The sequence below is a fragment of the Macrobrachium nipponense genome, chromosome 45 (genome assembly GCF_015104395.2).
Source record: "Macrobrachium nipponense isolate FS-2020 chromosome 45, ASM1510439v2, whole genome shotgun sequence".
Lineage (NCBI taxonomy): Eukaryota > Metazoa > Arthropoda > Malacostraca > Decapoda > Palaemonidae > Macrobrachium > Macrobrachium nipponense.
The window spans coordinates 7,768,355-7,795,598 of NC_061105.1; the positions used below are offsets into that span (position 1 = coordinate 7,768,355).

Consider the following 27,244-nt stretch of genomic DNA (forward strand, 5'->3'; position numbering starts at 1 on the left):
AAAATGTGCGCCCATCTTCACTTGTGCGAGCTGGGAATGCTTATCTTTACTTGATCCCAAAGTATGTGGCGGCTATTTAATAATATTTTTTGCTACACTATTATACTTTCTCTTATTCTGTACTTTCTGTTTACTGATTTCTGGACCTTCTGTGCATCAGGTTAATCATTTAAGTTCACCTTTGGAAAAACCAAATGGAAATAGTACCTTAAATGGGGCCATCTTTGGACACCGCCAATTGTAGAGATAATACTGTAGATGCCCATCTCCTTGGCCAAACTTCAGTTCCTCCAAGAATTCCGAATTCTCCATTAGGTCCAGTGCATTGAAAACATCAAAATTTGACTGGAAAAAAAAGAAGTCACTATAATGAGCACACAAAAATGTAACAAGAGAGTGGGTTGATTGATTGATTTATTAAAGATTACCTGGCGTCGCAAGAGAAGTGGGTGCAACAATTACAATGCTAAACTCTCTCAAACAATATCACTTCAAATGTTTCCATAAGTAGAACATACCACTTGTCAAAACATTTTAAATGATTAAGCAACCAAAATCAAAGTAAAATTTCATGACTTAAAAGCAATATCACATTAAATTCAAATATCTTTACTAAACAAATCATGTTACACATGCTGTAAAGCTTAATTATTACTCAGGCACAGCTGCATACTTCAAGAGAAGAAAATCAATAAACGATAAAAGGAACTGATATGGAAGGCTACAAGAGAATGGAGGATGAGGGGACACGGGATCAGACACATGAGGTTCACGAGCAGAGTGAATTTTACAGAAGGGAAGAGTTTGAGAGAAAAAACACAAACTAAAGTCTCCTGCCAGATGAATGGATTGAAAACTCACTAAAAAGATTAATAAATCAAAAGATTCTTGAAAGAGGTTTGGATTACACTCACTGTCATCTTAGCATGGGATTGAGGATTTTTTTTTTCAAATGTTTCTCATTAAATCCAGTTGAGATGGTAACTTAAAACAATAGTGTACTATATTCTGATATGTGGTGTTGCAAAATGCTCATATTCGTGATTGGAAAAGTCATTTCATTAATGAGGGGAAACTGCTGAGGGAGATGTGGTGGTCATGAGCTGAAAAATGGGTAAGTGCCTCAAAAGACTGATGACTTGAGCAGGTAAGAAGGATAGATTATTAGTCTATCCTTCACATAAAACTATTGACGGGGGTTAGGACAAACATGGTTGCCAAGCAGTACATGATTGATGCATTACACAGCATCAACTTACATTCTTAGCTGTAACTAAAGCATCCTTCATAAGGACCTTCCAAGGAGTATTTGTTGAGACATTGTAAAAGGAGTAAGCAGCTTTCAGTGTCTTGTACGTTGGATGATGCATAACAGTTGACGGGAGTGTGTAGTAGCTAACAAAGTCTGAAAGTAAGTATTTAATGAGTGATAAAAACAGTTTCCATATATAACCATTATCAATGAAAGATAATCTAAATGCTTCATCAATTTTTGCATACTCAAAATGGATATGTTATCTCTTAATACAGACTTTTGTTTTGTAACTAATACTACCTCTCCTTATAAAATTCATAAGCCCTTATCTTGCATTTAAGGATAACTATGCTATTGGAAACCTGAAATTTCTGTGCTCTCTCTCCTTAGTATGCTTTTGTAAGCCTTATCAGAGAATTGGAATGCAAAATGAAGAGCAAATCAGAAGTTTATACTTAAGTTCCTTTGATACTGTTGAACGATGAATACACCTGTACTACAAATGCACTACCTGCTGCTGAGTTACTATTTGGCCTTCTATTTTTGACATATCTTGACTAGTATGAAAGTCATGCAACTTGATACAGTACTTCTGTATGTCACCTTCTAAACCTTCACACATCCACTGATACATGGCAACAAGTGATTGCATCATTAATCTATCAACTTCAAGACTTCTTCAGCAAGCTTAACAATATTTGAATCATACACCAAGATAAGGGAACAAATCATAAATTTACTGAACGACTTACCCGAGACATTACCCTCATTTTCTACGACATAACTATCGATGATCTTGTCTTGAGGAAGGAACCAATGAACAAACTCTTCTTTACTAAAAACAGGAGCTAAATCAAACTTCTGTAAATATTTCCCTAATAACTCATGACACTGGTCTACATCTTCAAGTTTTAATCTTCGGAATCCCGACGTCGTGGTTTGGGTTGGGAGTTTGTACAGCTTCAATGTTCGCTGCATTGTCATGTTTTTGCCAAGATGTGAGAACTTGACTTCTATCAGCTTCTTAGGTTGAGCGACCTGTGCCAGTAACGACAAGACGCCACCGGCTTTGGTAGCAATACCCCAGCAGTGTACACAGCCTGAAATAACAAGACATAAGCAATTAATTTCAATAAGCATTTGCACAGATTTTTCTTAATACAACCTCACATCAATCATTTATCCCATGAAATTTCTGTTTATCACAAGTTATTGAACAGATGGTTTAAATCTGAAATTGGATTCTAAGAACAGTTATGCACAACCTTACTGTATGGTAAGCTGAACCAATTTATTACAGTAAAAATTCATTAAGGACCACAACTGGAAAATCCTAAAGCTAAATGCTTCCTTAACCTACACGAACTTCTAAACAAAAACTTTCATACCTGAAAGATTCCAGTTAAATGGGTTCTTCTCGTAATTTCTTTAATTAAAACAGGTGCTAATCTCTTTGAACGCAGCTTCTTATGTACACAGAGAAAGTTAATTTCTACCATCTCTTGCTGACTGAAAAAAAGGAATAAAATTCAATGTTGCATAATACAGTACTAACATTAGCAGTTCTCCTATCTGGAATGATTTCTATCATCTGATCAACATACTTTTATTATAAATTGAAAACAAAATGATGATATACACAGGCATCAAAATCTTAAATGCAAAAGAACTTCACAACAAAAGATACCCCATACTAAAAGTTTTACTCCTGAAATAACTTGCTCTGAGAGATACAAATAAATAATTCCAAACCAAAATATTCTACTACCTATAGTATACAGATTTTGACAAGTGTACACACTAACCCATCTAAATTTTCAGTTATTAATAATTATAAATGGTGCAGTACACACTTTTCTGAGGTTCTATCCCAATTTACTTTATATTACAGAACTTTGAACAAGATGGTTTGCTATAATATGAACTTGAAAAAATCATAATTAGTATAAACTTTAAAATTTGCAAATGATATTTGCTGTTACTTAGTCAAATAAAATCTGTAATTTCTACACATTAAACAAAACACATAAAACAGTAATTTACAAATTACATTAAAGAAAGTGTTATTGAGATCAACTTACTGGTCATATATCCTAATTCTAGCAGGGACTGCTGATATAAACCCTACTAATCTGTTACTTTTCGTTATTCGAACGCCTACGTGCCACTGAGGTTTCCAGCCAGGTGGCATCAAAGCCCAACGTAAAAATTCTCTACTATAGTCAAACCTGGAAGAATTGAAATATAATTCTACAATTACATAAATATCCATGATACATGGCAATACATATATCTTACTATGAAACATATTGTTCTATAAACCCTTTAATCATAATAGTCTTATTCTGTGCAAACATTTCCAAACTAAGCATGCCCTGCATAAGATCCAACATCCAGGAAAGAGCTTCACTTCATTTCTTGCAAACAAAATCATTCACAAAGAGTGGGAGAGGGGGGGGGGGGGGGGAGGGGGGGGGGGGGAAGCCAAAACATTATGCAATGAGACAAGGCGAGGTTTTAATTTTCTCTTTCAGCATAATAAATGATATTTCATTGATGTTTTTACACTGATTCTACAGTATAAGGGAATATGACTTCTTAGTTACGTATTTCTGTTACCGTAGGGAGATACTGCATGAAATCCTCAAGGAGCAAAAAATTAAGAAACGTATAAAAGCAGCAGCATTCTAAGTAAGTCTAGGTAGCATGAAGCCAATGGCCTGGAAGGCAGAAGCACTCAAAATAATGACTAATATTCCCCTATCATTACAGAAAATACACTGGAGCATAAAGAAATTAATATAGCTGGCAGATCACAAAGATAGCTCTCTGTGAGCAAGGTAGCTGATGTCTGCTCTGAGCAAAACTGAATAGACGAATGGCACAATGATTCTGGGACACTGGAACATAGTTTGGATATTCAGCAACCAGGCCTTTCATCATTCACAATCCACCGACACTGGGAAATGCTTGCACAAAATAAGCATATTATAAATTAGTGGGTTTGTAAGGGCAAACATATTTTTCACTGGTGTTAAATATTTAAAACTGATTAACTTTCCAAATGTCCTAGTCTACAGATACATACTCTGAAAAATAATAACTTGGAAATACTTGCCTAAACATATTATCATCATCTTCTACGTAGTTCTCATTCAATAAGTTGTACAGATTTTGTAACTGTAAGAAAAGTAAAAATCACGTATTGAGTAATACACCTTACCATACAAATTTTCACTATTACCACTAAGGATTACATAAAACAATCAAGTTCTTTCAAGATGAGGAAGAAATAAGACCCTTTTCTAGTGCATTAATCTTGTTTCCTTGTTAAAATTACTTAAAATCCTTCAGCTTTGGGAGACTTCTGCCCTCAATGAACAAAGGGCTGAAACTAAATACTCTGCTCCTGTAGACATTTTGAGCTAGTTTCATTCCCTCCGACAATGAGGAGACAAGTTCCAATGAAGCGTAAGGATTTCAGTGTATTTGTAACTATACCAAGACATACATAAAGGAGTTTCATGCTTTTTAACAAGGAAGACAGTTCTACAAAAGTTTGAACTCTTTACATGTGAGGTGCCATCCAAATCAATATCATAACGCTGAATGATCTATTCCTGAAACACATTTCAGTAATGCTTAAATACGTCTAATACACTCTTCCTCTCTCCAATTTAATGATGTGAAACCTTATTTTCTAGTCTCTGAATGTCTCATCTCTTGGAAATTCATTTGTGATATGACCCTCCCACTGCACTAGGGCAATGAAGCCTCAACTTTTACATTTTATCTTTTTTCTATCTCCTAAATCTTTCTAAGTACCTACACATCTTTTCTGTGCAAAGTAGTACTGTTTATGAATTTATCAATGGTGTTAGTGAAGAAAATTGTTTTAACTTAAAGAATATGATGAAAACCAAGACCAGTTGAGGGTACTACCCACATTTAAGGGCTGTGAATTGACTTTATATGTTAGTGATACTTGGATTCATTATTAACATTTCCACTTCAGTGGGTCAATAAGCATTTGGCATAACAAAAAAGGCTGTAACAAAATTCACTTACAACATCTTCATTTAGAAGGTCGAGAGTATCCCACTTGAAGCCATCGGGTAAATTATAAGGCTCTTGTTTAATTTCTGAAATGGGCTTGGCTGGTTCAATGGCTTCATTTACATTAGCTTCTATGTCTTCAGCTGGAAAGGAAAGATAGTACATATTCAATACCTGTGTGAATAGAGAACCTCAACAATTAATCTCAATTTAAGAATAAACTTTGCTTTATGGGTCAAGACAATACCTGAAGGCAAAGCATACAACTTCTTTTACCAGTCAAAACAATATCTGGGGTGGTGAAGAATACAACTTGCTTCGTAAGCCAAAGCAATAGCTGGGGGTCGAGGGGAGACGGCAAATTACCTTTACTACTATCAACAGTGTACCATGCAAGAGTTCACCCGTACGGGAGACTTATGCCCTGAATTTACGGCATTTGCCAAAGGAGCAAGGTAAAAGCTGTCAAGGTACTTACTTATTTTAGGCACAGGTTGAGTATTCCAAAATTGAAATTCTCTCTGAAACTGCATTTTCCGCATGTATCTTTCCACCTCTGGAAGCATTGGGGGCACCTGAGTTCCAACACCAATGCCACTGGCCTGTAAGCGAGTATCTAGTAATAAAAAAAATTTCCTTCACAAAATAATAAAGTAGAAATCAATTTAAGACTTCATCACTATCAATAAAAACTTTTGTAATTTACATCACCCACAATTTATAAAGCCGTTTATTTATGTACTCAAAAGTAAATGCTGAATATTTCTGAATTCTACCAAACCCTGGCAATATTATACTTAACATTTCTATTAAATTCCCAGAACACAAAATCCACATACCAACGAGAATGTAAATATCAATAACATTATGTACATAGTACTGGAAATCTTTGTGCAACATCTCAAATACAAGTCCACCTCGGTAGCAACATAAATACTATTTGATTGAGGCTGTTGGTAACGGTAATTCTGTGAAGATAAAGTCGTAATATCTAAGTTACAGCATACAGCTTTGAAGAGGAAAAGATGATTTCTCAAAATGGACATACATTCTTCTGTGCCGTACAACATGGCATCGATATATGCAATCTTGAAGGAATAACAATTACAAAACAGGTTGTTGTGTTTCCCTATGGAGTGAGCTCCCATTAAAGGTGGACCTCCATCCTTGTGGGGCCTTTTCAAGGCAAAAGAATCAACTAAAATTACATGGGGGCATTTTTGAAAACAAAAGTCAGCTAAAATTACTAGCCAGTCTGCTACATCAATTAGACTTTATACAGCTAACCTGTTAGCGTCACCCACGTAATAATACGTTTACCGCGATCTACTTGGTAGCACCTTCAACGGGATATTACGTTCAAGACTTTAACAGTGCTTGTCAAGCCGTCAGTCCCGTAATAATATGTTTACTCGTATAGAAAGTGTAGGAACATCATTTGGTAACACTCTCAGCACACGTAAGCTGTAAATGGCAACTTATTTCCAGCCTGGCAACTCTTTTCTGGTGGTCGTTCATGACAGAAAGCTGCCTGGCCCTGGTTTTCTTTCAGTACACTTCAGGTGTTTATCGAGACAAATTGACTTCAGCGTCTTTCACAATGAATGTCCCAAAGAGGGGGCGTATTTCTTTAGTTGGGATCAATTAAATACTAGATGAGGAGTCTGATATTGATGAGTTATTTGATGATGAGAGCTCTAGTTCCGAATCCTCCAGTGGTGAGCATATTGAGGGTACAAACTTTTCTTCCGATAGTGAGAGTGAAGATGACTTTTCATTGCTGAGTGACTGGACTCCGAGAGGGAGAGAGAGAGATCCCTTTAATTCTGTTGCTGATCCCGGCGTGAAATTTACAGTTGAGGATAAAGAGAACCCATTAGAATATTTTGAGAAATACTTTGATGATGAAATAATTGATAACTCGTGAAAGAAACAAACAGATTTGCAACTCAGTTTCTAGATGAGAATGTAGAACATTTGTCTCCACAATCACGAGTACATAGATGGTTTGACACTGTGAAGTAGGATTGTGTAGCCCCTTACTTTAGAAATTGGCATACGAAAGAATAATAGTGCATGTATGTATAACATTTTTCATTCAGTATTATGTAGTCTTTTGAAATAAAATAATAGTAGTATTGTTTTTTTACTGCAACATTTAATAAATTCCTACACTCACCTACAGTATGAATTATAAGCATAAAAATCAATACCAACTTTGAAAAACTATCATCAGTGTATGATCACTAATTACAAAAAAAGCGTGACGGTACATTAGCAGCGAGCTCATCGGAGGGGACGCTTAACAGGTTAAAGCCCAGTGACTCCAACTCCAATAATTGTCTATGCCACTGTTGACTTGAATAAGACAAAAAAAACTGCCATATGTAAACTGGTATTCAAGCTGAAGACCTTGAATATAACAGATTATATCCGCAACTGCTGAAATTTCTGCCACCACCAGTTTTCTTCTGGAAAGTTTACCATCAGTGCCCTAAGCAAAAGTAAAATATGAGGATCTACACTTACAACCACAACAGTTTACCATCATTGCCCTAAGCAACAGTTTACCATCATTGCCCTAAGGAAAAATAAAATATGAGGATCTACACTTACAACCACAACACACACACACACTTACCTTCACAAGGCCACTAGTACTTGGTTCACTCTCTCCATTGACCACTGGGTCACTACTGCTGCCTTCCTTCTCTTCTTTGGCTTTGTTCATCTTCTTCTTGTTTTTACTGAAAAGAAATGATTCTTATCATACTGAATGACCACCACAATTTTCTGAAAAGAAACTATTTTAACCAATTAGGCCTTGATGACTCTGAAATGATGAAAGAACATCATAAACAACATTCAAAGGCCTTTATCATTTGTCACATATATTTTTTAAGCAATGATTGTAGAGCAAATAACCAAAATAAAACTAAAACAACTGAAAGGACTTAACAGAGGGGCACTGCCTTGTTAATGCGTAAGTGCTTAGTTTACAGAAATAACAAAATAAACTCACATTTGCAAGCGACATTTAAATATAGAGCTTTTCCATGTGCAATTTCAAAAGTTAAATGTTTACATACTATATACAAAGTAATCTTCTGTTACTCTCAACACCAGGGACTGCATTAAGAAGTTGAAGACTTGCCTCCATTTTGTCCGTTAATTTCTATAATCTTCCTCATCCGACTAGTTTTTGGATAACCTTTTCTCTAAATTTTTCCTCTTTCCTCTTGTCTTTCCCATGGAAAGAATGTTAAAAAAGAAATTACAGCCTTGGCAGAATTAGTATGAAGAAATGATTTTGCTATTTTCTGGTAACTCCTTTTCATGTACCGTATATTTTGGCGTATAAGTCGACCCCCCAATTCTGAGTAAATTTTTATGATTTTAACTAATATCGGGTATATTAGTCGACCTATAAAATGTGAGGCCAACCGTACGCTCAAAATAAGCAGCAGGGTAAAACGTATCATATAAAATAACCTGAATGTTATTACGGTACATATGTTGCTCTACTTACCCTAAGAAATACAGGTAATTTACTCGGTATATTAACAAATCTATGAAATATATAAAAGATGAATACCGGCAAATATGATTAGAAATGACGAAACGAAAGATACGTTACTCGAGTGTAGTGTAAACAAACAAAGTGCTAACTAACGCTGCATAACAGCCTACGTATATATGTATGTACAAACTGCCACTCAAGTTAATGTTTTAATTGGGTTGTTAAAACGACGTGTCGGTATTTTATTATTATGTTGGAATATTCCTTGACCATTGCTTCTTCTATGGCATAAACAGGCTCATTTGAGGGAAAACGAACATGCAGTTGATTCACCAGATTCAAACTGGGATCCTTAAGATGAAACCGTGAATGATAATTTGTTTGATGAATTGTTTAATTCAAGTGACGATGACTCAAGTAATTTTGAAGGATTTTAAATACATATTTACTATTAAATACAATTTTTTTTATTTAAAGTGATAAATAAAGATTTCATACCATAAATGTTTTTGAACAATACCCCGGTAAATACAAAACTGTCAGAGTGAACGCATCCTTCTCAATTACTGTACTGCAAATGGCTACGCAATGTTTACACTTGCTGTGCAATTGGGGTTTCTTCAAGTTACTTTGATTTTTTTCATTTTATTTAAGGTAATGGATGTTCTAATGTATTATTATTGTCGTATTACAGTGTGGAATGTTTTTAATACTGGTATTTACATACATAGTTACCTCAACAAGGCTGTCATTGTTATTAGCCAACTGTAAAGTCTGGATTCCTGTACCGATATGCCAAAATATTAAAGATTCACTTTTTGTTACCGTTAGATAAGTCGACCCCCTAATTTTGGCATGATTTTTTGGGGCTAAAGGGTCGACTTATACGCCGAAATATACGGTACATATACTAAATATTCTTGAATAAATAATTATGACCTATCCTCTAAAAAAAAATGATATTGTTAGTATACAATAAAGTTTTGTACATACTTACCCGCAGATATATACTTAGCTTATGTCTCTTAGTCCCGACAGAATTCAAAACTCGCGGCCACACGTACAGGTAGGTCAGGTGATCACCCTCTCCCGCCGCTGGGTGGCGGGAATAGGAACCATTCCCGTTTTCAGACCAGATTTTTCTCTTACGCCTATCTCCTGAGGGGAGGATGGGTGGGCCATTCATCGTATATATCTGCCAGGTAAGTATGTACAAAACTTTATTTGTATACTAACAATATCATTTTTTGTACATGCAACTTCCCCTGCAGATATATACTTAGCTGATTGACACCCTTGGTGGCGGGTAAGAGATAGTTACTCAATATAAATAACAATAAAAACAGGAAACAACATCTGTTGTAGGTCATAAATATAAACTTATTAAAACCTTGGTTCCTACCTTATTGGGCAGAAGACTTCATGATTACTGTCTATGAGTCTGCTTGCCTGAAGAGCTTTCAGTGGGGATGAGACCTGACACTGATAGCTCTTCCTCTTCTGGATCTTGTCAATGGGGGCGAGCCCGCTTACTTGACAGAGCCTTGTCTTGGATCATACCAATGGGGGCTGGCCCACTTACATGGTAGAGCCTTCACCTTTGTCGTATCAACGGGACTAACCCTCTTACATGACAGAGCCTAGGTCCAAATCACTAACAAGGAGCACGAAAAAACCAATCCCGACCACCTGACCACACTACATTTGTTAACACTACGATTTGAAAGGAGCATTCCCAAGACTCCTTCCAATCGACCATAAAAACACAACACCAAAAAACGTTTAAAATACAAACTTAACTAACTATAAAGGATTAGGTTCAGCTCCTTGCCCCAGCAACGAATCCGCAGAACACGAACGGTCCGAGAGAGAAGCACTTGTCATAAGTGACTCGCACGTCTCTTAAGTAATTTGATGCAAACACCGAATTGCACCTCCAATAGGTGGATTCGACAAGAGTCTGTATCGACATATTCCTATGATACGCTAAAGAGGTAGCTACAGCTATGACCTCATGTGCTTTGACTCTTAGAAGCCTTAAATGTTCCTCTTCACAGGAAGCATGCGCTTCTTTGATAACGTCTTTAATAAAATACGCTTGAGCATTCTTAGAAATCATCCTCTTAGGATTCTTACGGAACACCAAAGGCTATCTACATTCCACCAAGTAGCTTCTTCCTTCTCTATGGTAGAACTGAGGATCCTGACTGGGCACAATGTCCTCTCTAAGTCTCTCCCTACCAAAGAGGACAGTCCCTTAATCTCAAAAGTCCTTGGCCATGGTTTAGAAGGATTTTCGTTCTTTGCTAAAAACAGGGGATTAAAGGAGCATACTGCAGAATCTTCCTTAAAGCCCACAGTTCCTTCTAAAGCCTGAAGTTCACTAACTCTCTTAGCAGAGGCTAGTGCAAAGAGAAAGAGAGACTTTCTAGTCAAGTCTCTGAATGAGGAATTTTGAGGAGGTTCGAATTTCTCGGACATTAAATATCTAAGGACCCACATCCAGGTTCCAACTAGGTGGTCTTATAGTCTTGGCCTTCGAGGTTTTCAAAGGACCATTAACAAGTCATCGCAGATCCTTGTCTTCCAAGATATTAAGGCCTCTATGTCTAAAAAAAAAACAGATGAGAGCATGCTTTTATATCCCCTTATTGTGGTAACGGCCAGATTGCATTTCTCCCTCAAATAGGAGAAAATCCGCTATTTCATTTACAGAGGTACTGGAAGAGGATACTTTCTGGGACTTGGCCCATCTTCGGAACACTTCCCACTTCGACTGTACACGCGAAGAGTTGAAGGTCTTCTGGCTCTAGCAATTGCCTTTGCAGCCTTGCGTGAAAATAACCCCCTCGCTCTGACGAGTCCTTCGACAGTCTGAAGGCAGTCAGACTGAGAGCGGAGAGGTTTTTGTGGTATCTGTCGAAGTGGGGCTGTCTGAGAAGATCCTTCCGCAGTGGAAGGGCCCTCGGGAAATCTATCATCCATTCCAGTACCTCTGTGTACCATTCTTGGGCTGGCCAGAATTGGGGCGATGAGGGTCAGTTTGGTTCCCTCCGTCGAAACGAACTTCCTTACCACCTCTCCTATTATCTTGAAAGTAGGAAAGCCGTAGCCCGTCGATCCCCTTCCTTAAATTCCATCCAGGGAAGACCGTCCCACTGCAACTGGCCTTTGGATCTGAAATCGGAGAGCAGTAGTCTCCAACCTCGCATTCCAATTCGTTGCGAACAGGTCGATATTGGGTCTCCCCCAGAGGTCCCAAATCTCGTCGCACACTTCTGAATGCAGAGTCCATTCCGTAGAAAGGACCTGATCTCTCTGCTCAGAAGATCTGCTCTCACGTTCTTCTCCCCCTGGATGAACCTGGTTAGAAGAGTTATTCGCCGTTCCTCGGTCCAAAGAAGAAGCTCCTTTGCTTTCTCGAAACAGGGAGAAGGAGCGAGTCCCTCCCTGTTCCTTATATAGGCTAGAGCTGTCGTGTTGTCCGAATTCACTTGCAACACGCGAAAGCTCTTGGTGCTTCTGATCCCATTTCTCTCTGAGGAAGAATTGTAGGGGTCTTAAGTGTAGCCTCCCTAGAGAAACGAACTGTTCCAACGAGGAAAGGGTCCCCAGAAGACTCATCCATTCCCTCGCGGAAACATTGTTCTTTCTCTAGGGAAAGGTCGTCACTTTCTGTAAACATCTCTCCTGTCGTTCCTTTGATGGATACACACGAAACCCAGAGAATCCATCAGAATCCCCAGATAGACAATGCTTTGCTGGGGATTCATCTGGGACTTCCCGAGGTTTAGTAACAGTCCCAAGGACTGAACTAGATCCAGTGTTAATTTCAAGTCCTCCAGACAACGATCTTTTGATTGGGCCCTGATCAGCCAACTCGTCGAGATACAACGAGATTCTTACTCCTTCGATATGAAGCCAATGAGCGAACATTCCTCATAAGACCCGTGAACACCTGAGGGGCCGTGGCAAGACCAAAGCATAGGGCTCGAAATTGAAAAACTTTGCCCTGTACCATGAATCTTAGGTACCTCCTGACGAGGGATGGATAGGTACATGAAAAATAGGCATCCTGAAGGTCCAGGGACACCATCCAATCCCCTGGACGAAGCGCTGCAAGAACGGAGGAAGAAGTCGTCTCCATCGTGAACTTCGTTTTTACAACGAAGCAATTCAGGGCACTTACGTCCAGGACTGGTCTTCCCACTGTCCTGATGCTTTTGGATACAAGAAAAAGACGGTTGTAGAACCCTGGAGATTGAAGGTCTTGCACCCTTTCTATCGCCTCTTTGTCCATCATTTCTTCTACTAGTTGAAGCAGGGCCTGGTCTTTAAAGAATCTAGGTATCTTGCTGTTAACTCCCTTGGAGTTGTTGTTAAGGGAGGCTTCTCCCTGAAGGGGATAAGGTATCCTCTCTCGAGGATAGAGAGGGACCAGTTGTCCGCCCCTCTCTGAGCCCAGACTTTCGCAAAACTTCAGCAGTCTGGCTCCTACTGTAGTCTGGAGGACTACTTTTTCATTGTGGTTTAGGGAAGGGCTTACGTGCTGATCTTCCTCTCTTAACCGGTCTCCTACTCCTAAGAGAGGGTCTAGCCGTGTTCTCCCTCGAAAGGGTTGCTGAAAAGCAGGCTTCTCTCTTTTAGCCAAAGGTACTGCTGGTTTTAGTCTTTTCGCCGACTGCGCAAGCAGATCCTGAGTAGCCTTTCCGGATAACGACTTAGATATATCTCTCACTGTCTCTTGTGGAAACAGGTGACTAGACAGGGGAGCGATATAAAGCAGAGAGGATCTCTGTAGAGGAGACACCGATTTCGTCAAAAAAGAACTGAAGACAGATCTCTTTTTAAGGACTGCCAATCCAAAGAGAGAAGCCACCTCCGTAGATCCATCCATCAAGGCCTTATCCAGGCAAGAAAGTATACTTGTTAAAACTTCCATCGAAACAAAGTCTGGATCCTGTGCTCTCTTAGCAAGAGCTCCCAAGGCCCAATCCATAAAATTAAAGACCTCAAGTGTGCGAAATAGACCTAGTAAAGGTCCATTTCGCACATTCCCCATGAGGCCTTTGCGAATGAAGAGCGCGTTCTTCTAGACGCATCCACTAACGCTGAAAAATCAGCATCAGCTGAAGAAGGGAGGCCCAATCCCATTGGCTCTTTCGTGTCATACCAGACACCTGGCTTACCTGGCCAACTTCGAAGGAAGGCAGGAAAAAACCGTCTTGCCCGCTTCTTTTTTAGAGAGGAGCCAGTTCTCCAAGCTCTTGATGGCTTTCTTCATCGAAAAGGGTCGGATTCCATTTTCACGAACGAAGAGGACTTGGAAAGCTTAGTGCTTGAAAGCAGTGATCCCGGCGAAGGAGGATCTGCAGGACGAAGAGAGTCACCGAACTCTGAAGAAGCAGGGCTGCCAGTCTCTTGTAATCGGAGACGACCGCATCTACAGGAAGTTCCTCCTCAGATACCTCTTCAAAGGTAGCATTAGGAGAAGAATGCCTCTTCGAGAAGGAGTCCTAGAAGGAGAAGCGCTCTTTTCCTTTGAAGGAAGTTTGGTAGAGGCAGGAGGTTCTTGCTGCTTGAGAGGGGAAGAGCTCGCATCTTTACAGGTAACTCCATAAGGAGTAGGGCGAGAATCCCGTAACAGGCTCTTTTCAGGCTCTTGGCGCCTGTGAGGAGAGGCGCTAAGCGTTCCATCGGTAGCGTCTATCAGGCGCTACACGCCTTGGGGTAGAAAAACGTCTGCTCTCATCCTGGCTCCTGCCAGGAGAGGGGTTTACTTCCTTCCGAATGTTCTCGTAAGAAGCAAACTCGTAACTCCTAAGGAAAGCCTAACAGGAGTAGAGCGTAGAGAACCCATCCTGCTCTTTTCAGGCTCCTGGCGTCTGCGAGGAGAGGCGCTAGCGTCCCGTTCTGGGCGTCTGGAAGGAGTAAAAACGCCTGTTTGAAGAATACCTTCTAACATCTCGATGGCGCCTGCTAGGAGAGGCGCTAAAATCTCTCCGAGAACGTCTGGGGGCAAGACTTCTTCTTCTCTCTCTCCCGCGTCCCCGTGAATAATGGAGATTATCTTGTTCCTTAAGATAGCAAGGAGAGGCGCTTGTATCTCTCAGACAACGCCTATAAGGGAGAACAACATTCTTTACCCTTAAGAAAGGATCGACTATCCTTGTCAGGAGAGGGGCTTGCGCCCTTATTCGGGCGTCTAGACGAATGTGGGATCCTACTAGAAGAAGCTCTCTGGTCGGAGTAGTAGATCGTTCCTGAAAGGGAGAGGCGTATCGTAACGGCCTTGTTGGGGAGTAGCGCCTTCCAGGAGAGAGGCGCCTACCAGAGTCCGAACGCCGACTTGACGACCGTCTCTTAAGAGAGCTCTTTACTGGAAGAGAGACGTCCTTCCTGCGAGAAGGCTCCTTAGACAGCGAGCCTACTAACGAGGATAGCTGCTCCTGCAGTCCTACCAAGAACTTCTTTGTAGAAGTACGAATTCCTTCCGGAGAAGAAACAGGAGACTTTCAATCGCTCTCTTCTTCTGAGCGGGAGAATACTCCGGAAAAGGCTCTGGACTGGAGTCTAATGCGTCTCCTGCAGGAGCCTTCCAGGCTCTCTTTCAGAGGGCGCGACTTAGACGCGGAGCTCCATCCGCGTCTTGGAGAAGTAGAATCCGAGTCGGACAAACACTTCCTAAGGACGCTTTGTCTATAGCTGTCCAAGGCAGAGCCTGGGACGAGCCTACAGGGCCTGCCGAAGGGACGCCTGACCGTTGGGAATATCTACATCCCCCTTGCGGCTTTCGACATTCCTCCTCCCTTGGTCAGGGGAGTCTGAAAGAGGTCTAGGGCCCTAGGAGCAATGCGGAGTCGGTCAGACGCCCCCTCCACTACACTGGGGGGGGACACTGTACACTTCACTGCACACTTCACTCTTACCTTCCATTTCTCGTAATTGCCTTTGCAATTTACGGATAGACGCTTCCATTGCAGCTTTCTCCGATCGGAGACGAATCTTATGATTTCGCTGCGGGGGGGAAGGAGCTGAACTTGCGTTAGCAGAAGGAGAAATTACATTAGAAATAGAAAGATTGTCCTGATCCAAAGAGCAGGAACTACTCCTTGAACTTTTAGCAGCTTTCCTAATTCTATCTTTCTCCAACTTATTTACATACGCAGTCAAACTCTTCCATTGAACTTCAGTCAAACTCAAACATTCGTCACATGTGTACTAATTGAGCATTCATTCCCCCTACATTTAACACAAATAGTGAGGGGTCCACCGCCGCTTTCGGCAAGTCTCACCTTACATCCTTCTTTCACACAAACCCTAAAACGAGTTTCAGGCACAACATCAGCCATAATGAAGAATCCTAAGCAAATCCAAATAACGGTCCAAATCAGCGTATACCAAAAGCCAAAAGAAAGAAATACTTCACCAAACAATCCTTAGCAAAGCAAGCAGAATTCCGTGCAGGAGGAACTAACGATGTTTGTCAGCACCGGACGACAGAAAAAATCTGGTCTGAAAACGGGAATTGGTTCCTATTCCCGCCACCCAGCGGCGGGAGAGGGTGATCACCTGACCTACCTGTAGCGTCGTGCCGCGAGTTTTGAATTCTGTCGGGACGTCAGAGACATAAGCTAAGTATATATCTGCCGGGAAGTTGCATGTACAAAAAAGTATTTTTCTAATCATAATCCTTGTCTATGATATCACTCCGGTCAAACTGTTATATCTCAATGTAAACCTTTGCTTAAAGGTGGTTTTCACACTTATCTCCCTAAGAATCTGCAACCAAAACTTACTGTACACTATTTTGAAAGAATAAAACGAATTGGAATATAAAATTTCGGCCAAAGGGGCCAAGTATATTGGGACCTAAGAGGCCATTCTACACTGAAAATAAAGTTGAAACAATTGTTAGGACAGGGTGGAAAGTAGGATGGAAGAATGATAATCGACAGGAGTAGCAAATAGAACCAAAGGGATCGCAGCTAGGGCCGAAGGGACATTGCAAAGAACCTTAAGTAATGCCTACAGTGCACCATGAGAGATGCACTAATAATGCTACCCTCCTGCAGGGGAAAGAACAAAAGAGAATTGTCTCATGAAGAATATCATAACTTTTACTTACCATCAGCCTTAAGTCACACTATCAGTAGTCATCAAGGAATACCATTAGAGATTTTGTAATCAATGGATGACCATTCCACAGAGTTGTATTTTAAAGGCGAACTGTGAAGACCACAGATGCCATACTCACACATGGATACTGCAAGACAAAGTGTGTAAGTGTATTTCCCACTTTGATGATGATGACCCTGCCTCTCAAAGAGTGACAAATTAAAATCCCATTTTGGTTAGTGCTGTAAATTATTGTTCCTAGGCATACAAACCATTGTCTTTTATGCAGGAGTATTCCTCTGGGCTGGCTGGAATCAGTTGTTGTAACTTCCTAACAAGGTACTTAACTGCTAGTAAGTGGTGAGGTGGGAGCGACCCCTCTCATATCTGCTATTATCAATCAGTTTTGCCTTTGACATAAGGAACTATGAAGGGTGGCTGAAATGGCATTATAATAAAGGTTCTAGTTATATATAGTATGTGAAAATACAAAATAATTGATCTGAACTGACTGGCAAATTGAATCTCCACTTGGAAATACCATGCTCCTGGCCGAGATACTATGTAAACGCCTACACTATCTGCCAATGGGATGAAAAATTAATAGGGCCCTGAGCCAGTGACAAGTTTCTCTACCCTCACTCTAGTAAAACTTCAGAGAACTGAGTGTTGCCCTAAAGGTGGCAATGGTTAACAAGCCTTACACCTTATGAGCACCACAGGCCCGATGCTTTTCTGTCTGAGAGAAACTTAGAAACTACCCCGTCTTTTGAGCATCCACCAAAGGTTCTTAAGAAGACTCCAAATGTACAAATGAGGTAGGGGTAGTTTAACACTGCCATATGCCTACCCTCATTAACTGTGAACTGAACAGCTAGGGATGGGCCAACAACCCTGGCTTCCAGTACATAAGGCTACCAGAGGCGTCAGCCAAAGCAAATCCCTAGGCACCCCAACCAGAGGAGTTAGCACATCCCAACCAGCATGGGGCTAACAAGGAGCTACCAAGGTCCCTGAGACCTGGACTGACAAACGCTTAGTTAACCATTCTGAAAATCAGACTGACAAGAAGAAAAGGGGATGACATCCAGAATATAACTGGCTGACAGGTGGGAGAAAACATATTGTGAAAAAATATTTTATTTGTAAAGTATTAACAAAAATTAATTAATGCAATGGCACTGCAATGATAAGTTATAACAATGTAATTGCAAGGTGTTGGAACTTTTCTACAGATCATACTCCAGTCACAACCACCAACATCTTACTGAAAGAAAAAACAAGGCAGAAAAGTGGGAGTCCGGATATGTGCATAAACTACACCACTGGAGAAATTAAAGGTTTCAATAAGTAGTAAAGTGACAAATCTAGGTATTCTGTAAACTATGAGCTCAAGAGCAAGCACTGTGTTGCTTGAAAACAATAATCAACTTTGAACTGGATTCCATTTTGGTATGATACTTTAATTCATTGCCAACAACAAATATCTGAAGTGGAAACATTAATATTGTTTATGCTTTTCACCATGTTCTACATTTTTTCTAATAATTTATTTCATTTTATTTGTAAAATTATAATTACAGCTCACAATATCATAACAGATAAGAACTAAAATCAGTAACAAACTCTGTTTATATTTATTGAAAAATATATATGAGATTTACCATGTTGGAGAGATGCAGTAACTTTTTGTGAGGTATATATATTGTTTTTTCTAATATTTCTTTGCAAAATTACAATTATAGCTGAAGTACTATCATAAAAGATAAGAACAAAAACCAACAGGAATCCCTGGGTATAGTATTTATGAACAAATAAATGAAAAAATGTCATGGCATTGAGAGGGGCACTGCATTCCCCAACGTGTGTCATATTAACACTCATCGAGTTAGCCTGTCAGTCGATCAAAATCTGTTATAGATGCTCTTACAACCATGCCCGTCCATGAAGGGTGAATGGTGCTCTAGGTTGGGTTAAAATAGGAATGCAGGCAGGGGTCCAACCCAACCAGGAAAGGACCCAGCATTCGAGGGTATAGGCTATAAGGAAGTCTAGGCAAGATATTAAAAATATAAACCACAATACTAGCCTACTATATATTCCAAGTTCTCTTGTTGCTTATGCATTTCAGGGCCATTCCTGATAGGGCTACGACTCAGTTTTTGGTTTTTACCACCTGTTCTACTAATGTAAAGACTAAAGTTTTCACCTAAGAACTCTCCGAGAGTTGTTACAAATACAAGAGGCTATTATGCATGGGCTAATGGTCAGAAATACATCACGGTTATAAAGGTGTCTGAGTAAACTGGTTTTAAATTAAAAAGATAGTAAAGTATTAAGTGTATAAGCTAAGCCAGTATTACCATAGTGTATTATCAATGATTAAAATCGCATTCTATCCTAATAAATGAATGATATATACAGAGGAGAAGTGGATATATTACTATTTAGCCTAAATGTCAAAATCACACCCTAACCTACACCACAGTAAGCTGTAGTGCCCAGGGCCAAGGACCCTCCTAGTATCCGTCAAGAGGCCGACGTAACGGGCATACGTGAAATCTTAAAAGTAAAATGACCATAGAATTATTCTTTGATAAGAAGGGACAGCAGCCATGGAAATAAACAGAGAATAATCGACAAAGGCTGACGGGAGAGCCCCAAGAAAACCCAAATGTGTCTTCGACGACAGGGAAGGAAGGTCCGAGGATTAGTCCCTAAAACCCGACCCCCAATGGCTGCCGGGACTTCCAGGGGCTCATAAAAGGCACGAACGCCCCCCACCCAACAACCTTTCATAAAAACAAGAGAGAGAAATGGCATACGGTTTGTGGTGTTTGTGTCGGTGTTCCCCGCAACTCCCTTCATTGCCGTCGGAGGCAGCCATGATGTTTACCGTAAATACCGAGAGTTATTTTCACCGCGAATGTTATGGTTCGCCGACGCCAGCAGCCAATCACAGCTCGGCTTGGCGAGGCCTTCCCGAGAGCCGAGTTTTGATTGGTCGAGCGGCACGCCGGGGTCGACTAAAACGCATCCCAATTGACAAGCACTAAGCGCAGCAGCAGCAGCAGTGTCCCGTGTGACATTACTTTGCGAAAGGTTTTTTTTTATCTTTTTTTTTCACCGACTTTAATTCTCTAATACTTCGTTTCATACATGAAATCAAATAGATCAATCTATTACCTCGGTTCATTGCCTACGAAACTATTGGGCAACCTCATTTGATCCTTCGTGCAATATTGGTAAATCTGGGCACTACTGTCCCCCATGATAGTACCAAAAAATGACAGTTGCATGACAGTAATTTTATCCTAACTTTAGTTTAAGTTATTATTCCGTTCACGCAACTGAATTAAAACTATATTCACACAAGCGAGAGACAATTGTCGACTAGATATTATTATTATCACAAGTCACTTATTTCATTACCTTAATGTATCACACATGCACTTTCATAATCAATCTTCAATCCAGGAAGGCCGGCATATAGACAGCTATAACACTATTCAATCCTCTAGTACATAGTACTATAACAATAACTATTTGCTGTTATAGCAGTTAAGATAATGTGGGTAACTATATTTTGAAGATGCAGGCTTTTTTTTAAGGTCATATCAACAACCATGATTAAAAAACAGAATGACTGATAGTAGATTGTACTAGATATGGTATATCTACGGCAGGTCCTCCCTTCCTTTTGTTATGATTATGGTAACAAGTGTGATCACAGATACCGTGGCTGAGGCTGTAAATGTTTGACCGTGATAGTATATCAGTCAGATATGACCAAAGTAACGTTAAAAGGTAAATGCAAATGTTTAAATAGGCTCCCACGGGTACCTGTAATGGTACCTAAGTATATAGTATATGATTATATAGTAAATCACATTACTAAAGTAATAATATAAAGAATAACTAGCTGTAAACGCAAAGAGTATGACTGCATGCATATAATTTTTTTTATATTCAGTCATTATTATAATGCATAATTTATGTACATCTTCATACTATGTTCTAATGCATCATCATTTGCTAAATTTTTATTCACTCAACACTTAAGAGTGTATAGCCTACTATTTTCACGTTGTCAATCAATATACTTTATTGCATTATCACGAAGTATGTTTATATTTATACTTGAAGAACTCACCCCTCCCCCACACAAAACAGTTTTTAAGTTATATAATTTTATATGACATATCCCTGTGTTATTAATTAACCTGCTTGATATTTTTACGCACAATTCGTAACACACAGATTACACCATGTTATTCTCTCATAAGGAAATGAAGAAATCATTGCATTTTTATTCTATTATAAGTTTCAGTACGTATAGTACTTTCATCGTTGGAATTTTTTGCATCGAAATGAATTATGCAACACTGTTGTACCTACAACCTGGTCCCTCAAGACCCATAGAAAACCTCCTCCAGGTAGAAAACGAGGATTATTTGGGCTGGTTCTGGGCCAAGAGCCCGCATGAAGCCAGTTTTATTTATTTTCTAAAGATTCCTAACTCTTGTTGTTCGTTGTACCAGTGCCAGCTAAAATAAACTTTTTTAATTGTTTAATTTGAGGTCACAGACGATCCACGCAATTATTGAATACAATTGATTTTAAGTAACATTCTTCTTGTATTTTTCTTTCATTAACTGATGGTAACGTCTCACACAATACAGAAATAAGCTCAGAACCTCGGTCTTTCAAATGAGAGGCTATAGCGAGGGCATTAGCAATTCACCCACACAGAGGAGTACTACGAGAATGTATTTACCGATATGATCTTCATTCAAGTTACAAGCGTTAAGAGGCACTCAAAAACAAATAATTGGACTTGGACGTATAAGATCGTGCTTTGGAAATAGCAGCCCAACTACTTTGCAAATACAGAATTTACTACGTAGATATATATTACTATTTCGCGGCGGCCTAGACTATGGCAGTTGCGGTTTTTTTTATGCAGTTTTACCCCCTGAACAAGAATTTCAAGTAATATTTATTCGGACGATTGTAATTAACCCTCAGGGGCTCATACTAAACACGGCGAAATACATTAGGCGCCGCAATTCATGGAGGCTTTCGTATTCGCGGGGACGAACGATGCGGAATGCTTATATAGAAATACCTTTACTACAACAGGCTTGTAGCAAATGTAGCAGTTACTACATCAGACTCGTAGATGCAGCAGTTACTACGACAGACTTGGTACTTACAGAAAAGCCTCTTTGGGTGGAGATTTCAATTGCCGAGCAACAAACTTCAACAGCCATGTGAGCCAAATGTTTAAAAACTCGTCAGGGATCCTAGGACTAGGTTTCCCGTTGCAGATGCTTAGCGTACTTCAAGTGGCAGCACTGGGCATTTTGCCCAAGTTTACTGATACTAGTAAAATCGTCTTCCCTGCAGTGGTTATACCTAACTGTATCAGTTTTAGGTGACCACCTTCAGTGTAATAAACAGACCATTGTAGGTATCTTGCAGTGATAAATCAAATTAGCAAAGAAACAGCGGTAAATCTTAATAGCTCCGCGTCGGGCATTTCTTTGAAAATGACAGTTTCCTATAGTATCAGGGTAGCCTATTAAGAATTTACCGTTGTTTTTGGGCGGTCGACTGTAATTAACCCACAGGGGCCAGTACTAAATACGGCGAAATACATTGGACACCCCAATCCCTAGTGGATGTCGTATTCGCGGTTACGTTCCTTGCAGTCTGTGCGGAGTTATTCTTTACAAGTACCGAAACAGCTATTGGGAATCCATTTGCAAAAATAACAACGGCAGTACGTGGACAAAATAAGCTAAACATGATAGAAACTGGTAATTCTACAGAATAGTTCCGCACGGACTGCAAGGAACGTAACCGTGGATGCGACATCCACTATACTCTGTTTTTTTTTTTTTTTTTTTCATCTGTTCACCCGCCTGTGGTGTTTGCGTATGGTAACACTGCGTCCCGGGCTTTAGATAGTTACATTCAGCAATTATAACAATATCCTATTTCGAATATTAACGGTGTAATTCGCATACAGTAAATTATTAAAACACTTTTCAGATGTAAATGTACAACCAAATAACCTTTTATTTGCCTAAAACTTACACATAACGTAACTATCTAACGCCCGGGACGCAGTGTTACCATATGCAAACACCACAGGCGGGTGGACAGATGGAAAAAAACAGAGTATAGGTGAATATACTCTGCTTTTTTCCAACTGTCCATCCGCCTGTGGTGTTTTCGCATGGTAACACTGCGTCCCGGGCTTTAAATAGTTAAGCCATGTGTGAGTTTTAGGTAAATAAAAGGATATTTGGGTGTACATTTGTAACTGAAAAGTGTTTTAGTATTTTACTGCATGCGAATTACACCGTTCATATTCGAAATAGGATATTATTTAAAGCCCAGGACGCAGTGTTACCATGCGCAAACACCTCAGGCGGATGGACAGATGGAAAAAAACAGAGTATAGGGATTGGGGCGTCCAATGTATTTCGCCGTGTTTAGTACTGGCCCCGGGGGTTAATTACGGTCGTCCGAATAAATATTACTTAAAATTCTTGTTCAGGAGGTAAAACTGCATAGAATAACCGCAACTGCCATAGTCTAGGCCGCCGCAGAATAGTACCCTAGATCGACCTATAAACTTACATTGGTTCGTGGAAATTGCTTAAAAGTTAACCTTTAATGATTGTCCCTGTCATCCTTATTAGGTCTGGCAAGGGCCTTCTCTTTGCACGGGTACCGGGTTGTTTTCCAATTACCTGAAGTGGAAAGCATGGTTCTCAGAAAACTAATCCACCGCTGAAACCAGCAGTTTTTACACTTCTACCAGAACAGGCAGGTTTTGAAGGCTGAAGGCATAGCTGGAGCTGTGATCCATACAACTTTTGACACTCCCTAGATTGTTAAGACAGAGTTTGTAGGATCACATGGTTCTTTGGTTCCTATACATAAAAATATTTTGTCAGTGTTATAAAATTGTTTTGTTCTTTTGCTCTTTCATACCTCATGCGGAACTGTTTGTCTGGTGATCTTTTCATACTTTGTTTACTTACCTGTTGGAGGGAGAGTCAGAGCAATGTACCAAGTAATTCCCTTTTCTTTTGTATTTCCTTTTGTTTATTTCTTTTGTATCTATTTGATTTAATTAGATTTACTTTGGGGATCTTATATAGTTTGTATTACATTTATTATGGGGTCATTGCTAATTATATTCATGGTTGTTTCAGGTAATAATCTACTGAAGTTTAAGTTGAATAAAGCTTGGATAGCAGCAGACAAGACTTTTACTGTCACAACAGTCAGGGAATCTGATTTTCAAAGGCGATTCTAAATACAAATATGACTCCCTCTGAACTGTAACCCCCAGAAGGAAGCCTTTCTTACAGTTGAATGTTTTATGGTTAAAAATTTTGAGTGTGTTAGTTAAAGCCAGGCTGCTGATTTGGTTTAACATGTCTTGAACAACAGAAATATGTTCTTATTTTGAGAGGCCATGTATAGTTTCACTCATATGGAAGCCAGTGATGCCGTTTTTTCTTCACAACATTGGCTTTTAGCAGTATTATCATATGCAGTTCATCTGATTTTTTTTACTTTGTTTATGATTTAATGGTTAGAATGTGTATTTTCCGATGTAGAATTATTTTCCGTTATGTTAGAAAACTACACGTCACTAGCTTAACATAGTCTTTTTGACGAAGACAAATAAAGGATTTCAATAAAATTCATTTGTATAAGAAAGCAGGATATGTTTTATAGCTTATTTTCATAGTAAAACATAAAAAGGCAAAGTGAAGAATTTTATTCTTCAGTGCTGTGGCCTGTGGTCGGAAAAGCCACGGAGGGTTGCCAGATCTCACCAGAAAGCCACACTAATAAACGAAATTCCTCAAAAAGGCAACCCTGATGGAAGCTCGAAATGTGTAAAAGAGGTCTTTTGTAAAAGAGGTCTTGAGTAGTGACTTGGGACTTCAGTCTCTTGCTGGGTTGTCGCCTGGCGGCGTTTTGAGGAATTTCATCTATATTAGTGTGACTTTCTGGTGACATCTGGCAACATTCCGTGGCTTTTCCGACCACAGGCCATGGCATTGAGGAATAAAATTCTTCACTTTGTGTTTTTATGTTTTATGATGAAAATAAAGTTATAAAACATATCTTGCTTATTTATACAAATGAATTTTATTGAAATCCTTTATTTTTCTTCGTCAAAAATACTTTAGGTTAAGCTAGTGACATGTAGCTTTTTTTTTTTTACGTCACGGAAAATAATTCTACATCGGAAAATACGCGTTCTAACCACTACATTTTCCTCATTCTAACCATTAAATCATAAATAACGTAAAAAATCAGAAGAACTGCTTATGGTAACACTGCTAATAGCCACTGTTGTGAAGAAAAAACGGCATCGCTGGTGTAAGAGTGACGGGATGAATGAAAAACTTAGGTAGTAAGACTGTTTCTTATTACCAATACTTGTGATATTTCATTCCCATGCCTATCTTTCACCTTTAATGAATGGCAAGCTGCGACAAACAAATTCAAACAGATTTAATTCACAATTGGCTAGTGGTGTCATTCGTCCAAAAAGAATGCAGCATTGGAGTAATATTGTCCTGTCCTCGCATTGGCTTCACTCATGACCTAAACCTCAGAACACGGAAACAATTTGCAAAGATTATTTTGTGATTTTATGTTCATCGTTGATTGTAAAAGAACCCAAAGTTCTGGAAAATGACTCCGGAAAGAAATTTCGTCTAAAATATTAAAAACTTCAGTTTATACAATCATTGAAATTTTATTGTTGTTATTCAATACGTAAGTTCTAATATAATTTTCAAGAACAAACCCTCTAGGTCAGTCCTATGAAAAACGTTAACTCGGCAATCTGTTTAAACTAATTAACAATAATTGTTGTATCGCAAACTCGGCCAGTGCAATGAGGTCTCATTAATCTACCTACTACAGAAGTAATCAAAACCATTTCAGACACTTCCCCTATGGCAAAAATTATTTGCAAGTCACAAGAATTATGGGCCCGTTTCAATTTGATGGGGTCTTGGTCAATCTACATTCAACATTCTTACACCAACTCTGGTACTACATCATTTACAACAGCCATTAAGTTGTTGGCTTGAAAAGTCCAGTGAGCTTAAACTAAATAATATCAATCTTAATTGTCCTTAGATGTATTTCAACGAATTATTTTAGATACCTCAGACGTGATTACAACTTACTCAGTTGCTGAACTTGTTTGCCTTTAAAGGAGCTCAAGGGGAAGATTCTCAACAAGTACGTTCTCCAGTAGCACGTATGCTAATACATATCCACTTCCACTTACCTGCGAGTCTTTCATACAGTCGTACAGTGACTCAACCATATTGAATCATGATGATGATAATAATGCAATGATGTCCAACCCAATACAAACACAACAGACATTCCAAAAGTGGAGGCAGATCACCAGGATACATTTAAAATAACGGGGAGAAAGAGGCGTGGATAGCCTCTGTGAAGGAAATGGAAGGAGAGATCACGACTCTGGAATTGACTTTTGTTTGTTTGTCTGGTGCTTTTACGTTGCATGGAACCAGTGGTTATTCAGCAACGGGACCAACGGCTTTACGTGACTTCCGAACCACGTCGAGAGAGAACTTCTATCACCAGAAATACACATCTCTCACTTCTCATTGGAATGGCCGAGAATCGAACCCGCGACCACAGAGGTGGAACGCTAATACCATACCAACCACGCCGCTGAGGCGCTAAGGAATTGACTTTTGGGAATAGATTGTGCTTTCTGTTTGATCTTTATGCTTTAACATTTCTTTATAAAATTACTGCTCTACCAATTCCTTCACTTGCGAAGTATGTATCATCAACAGATATCAGCATCATAAAAGTAGTGCATGAGAGCAGTGAATCATTGCCATAAGCCTGCAATATGTGATATAAAGCTGTTTTCTGGCATTGCTTCTTCTTCTTTGTCAGGTACTGTCTGTTTGGGACAGTAGCTCTAACAAGTGTCTTTCTGTTAACACGGCTGGGATGGTATCAACAAAGGCCTGAAATTTTCCAAAATCTGTAACCCAAAAACCCTCTCCAACCACATTCTTTGCCTGCTCTTCCTGTTATCTTTACATTTCATGGTCAAAACCTGCTCATGAAACTAATAAACCAGCTAACACAGCTAGATACTTCAAATTCTACTTGACAGCAGACTTGTGTTAGGTCATAGCCTCTTTTCCAGATGAGATGGATGGATGGATTATGAAATTTAGGGACAAGCCCAA

General features: G+C 39.4%; 1 protein-coding gene across 1 annotated transcript; it reads right to left on the minus strand.

Annotated features, from left to right (window-relative positions):
- Window positions 1-207: 207 nt before the first annotated feature.
- On the minus strand, window positions 208-19,919 carry LOC135214364 (glycylpeptide N-tetradecanoyltransferase 1-like; the record flags this gene model as incomplete). Its single annotated transcript, XM_064248594.1, is given in 11 exon segments — window positions 208-345; window positions 1,260-1,405; window positions 2,008-2,286; window positions 2,289-2,355; window positions 2,644-2,764; window positions 3,337-3,483; window positions 4,374-4,435; window positions 5,324-5,454; window positions 5,790-5,913; window positions 7,953-8,058; window positions 19,775-19,919. Coding segments are annotated over 11 exon segments (1,383 nt in total), but the record flags the coding sequence as incomplete, so codon positions are not given.
- Window positions 19,920-27,244: the final 7,325 nt, after the last annotated feature.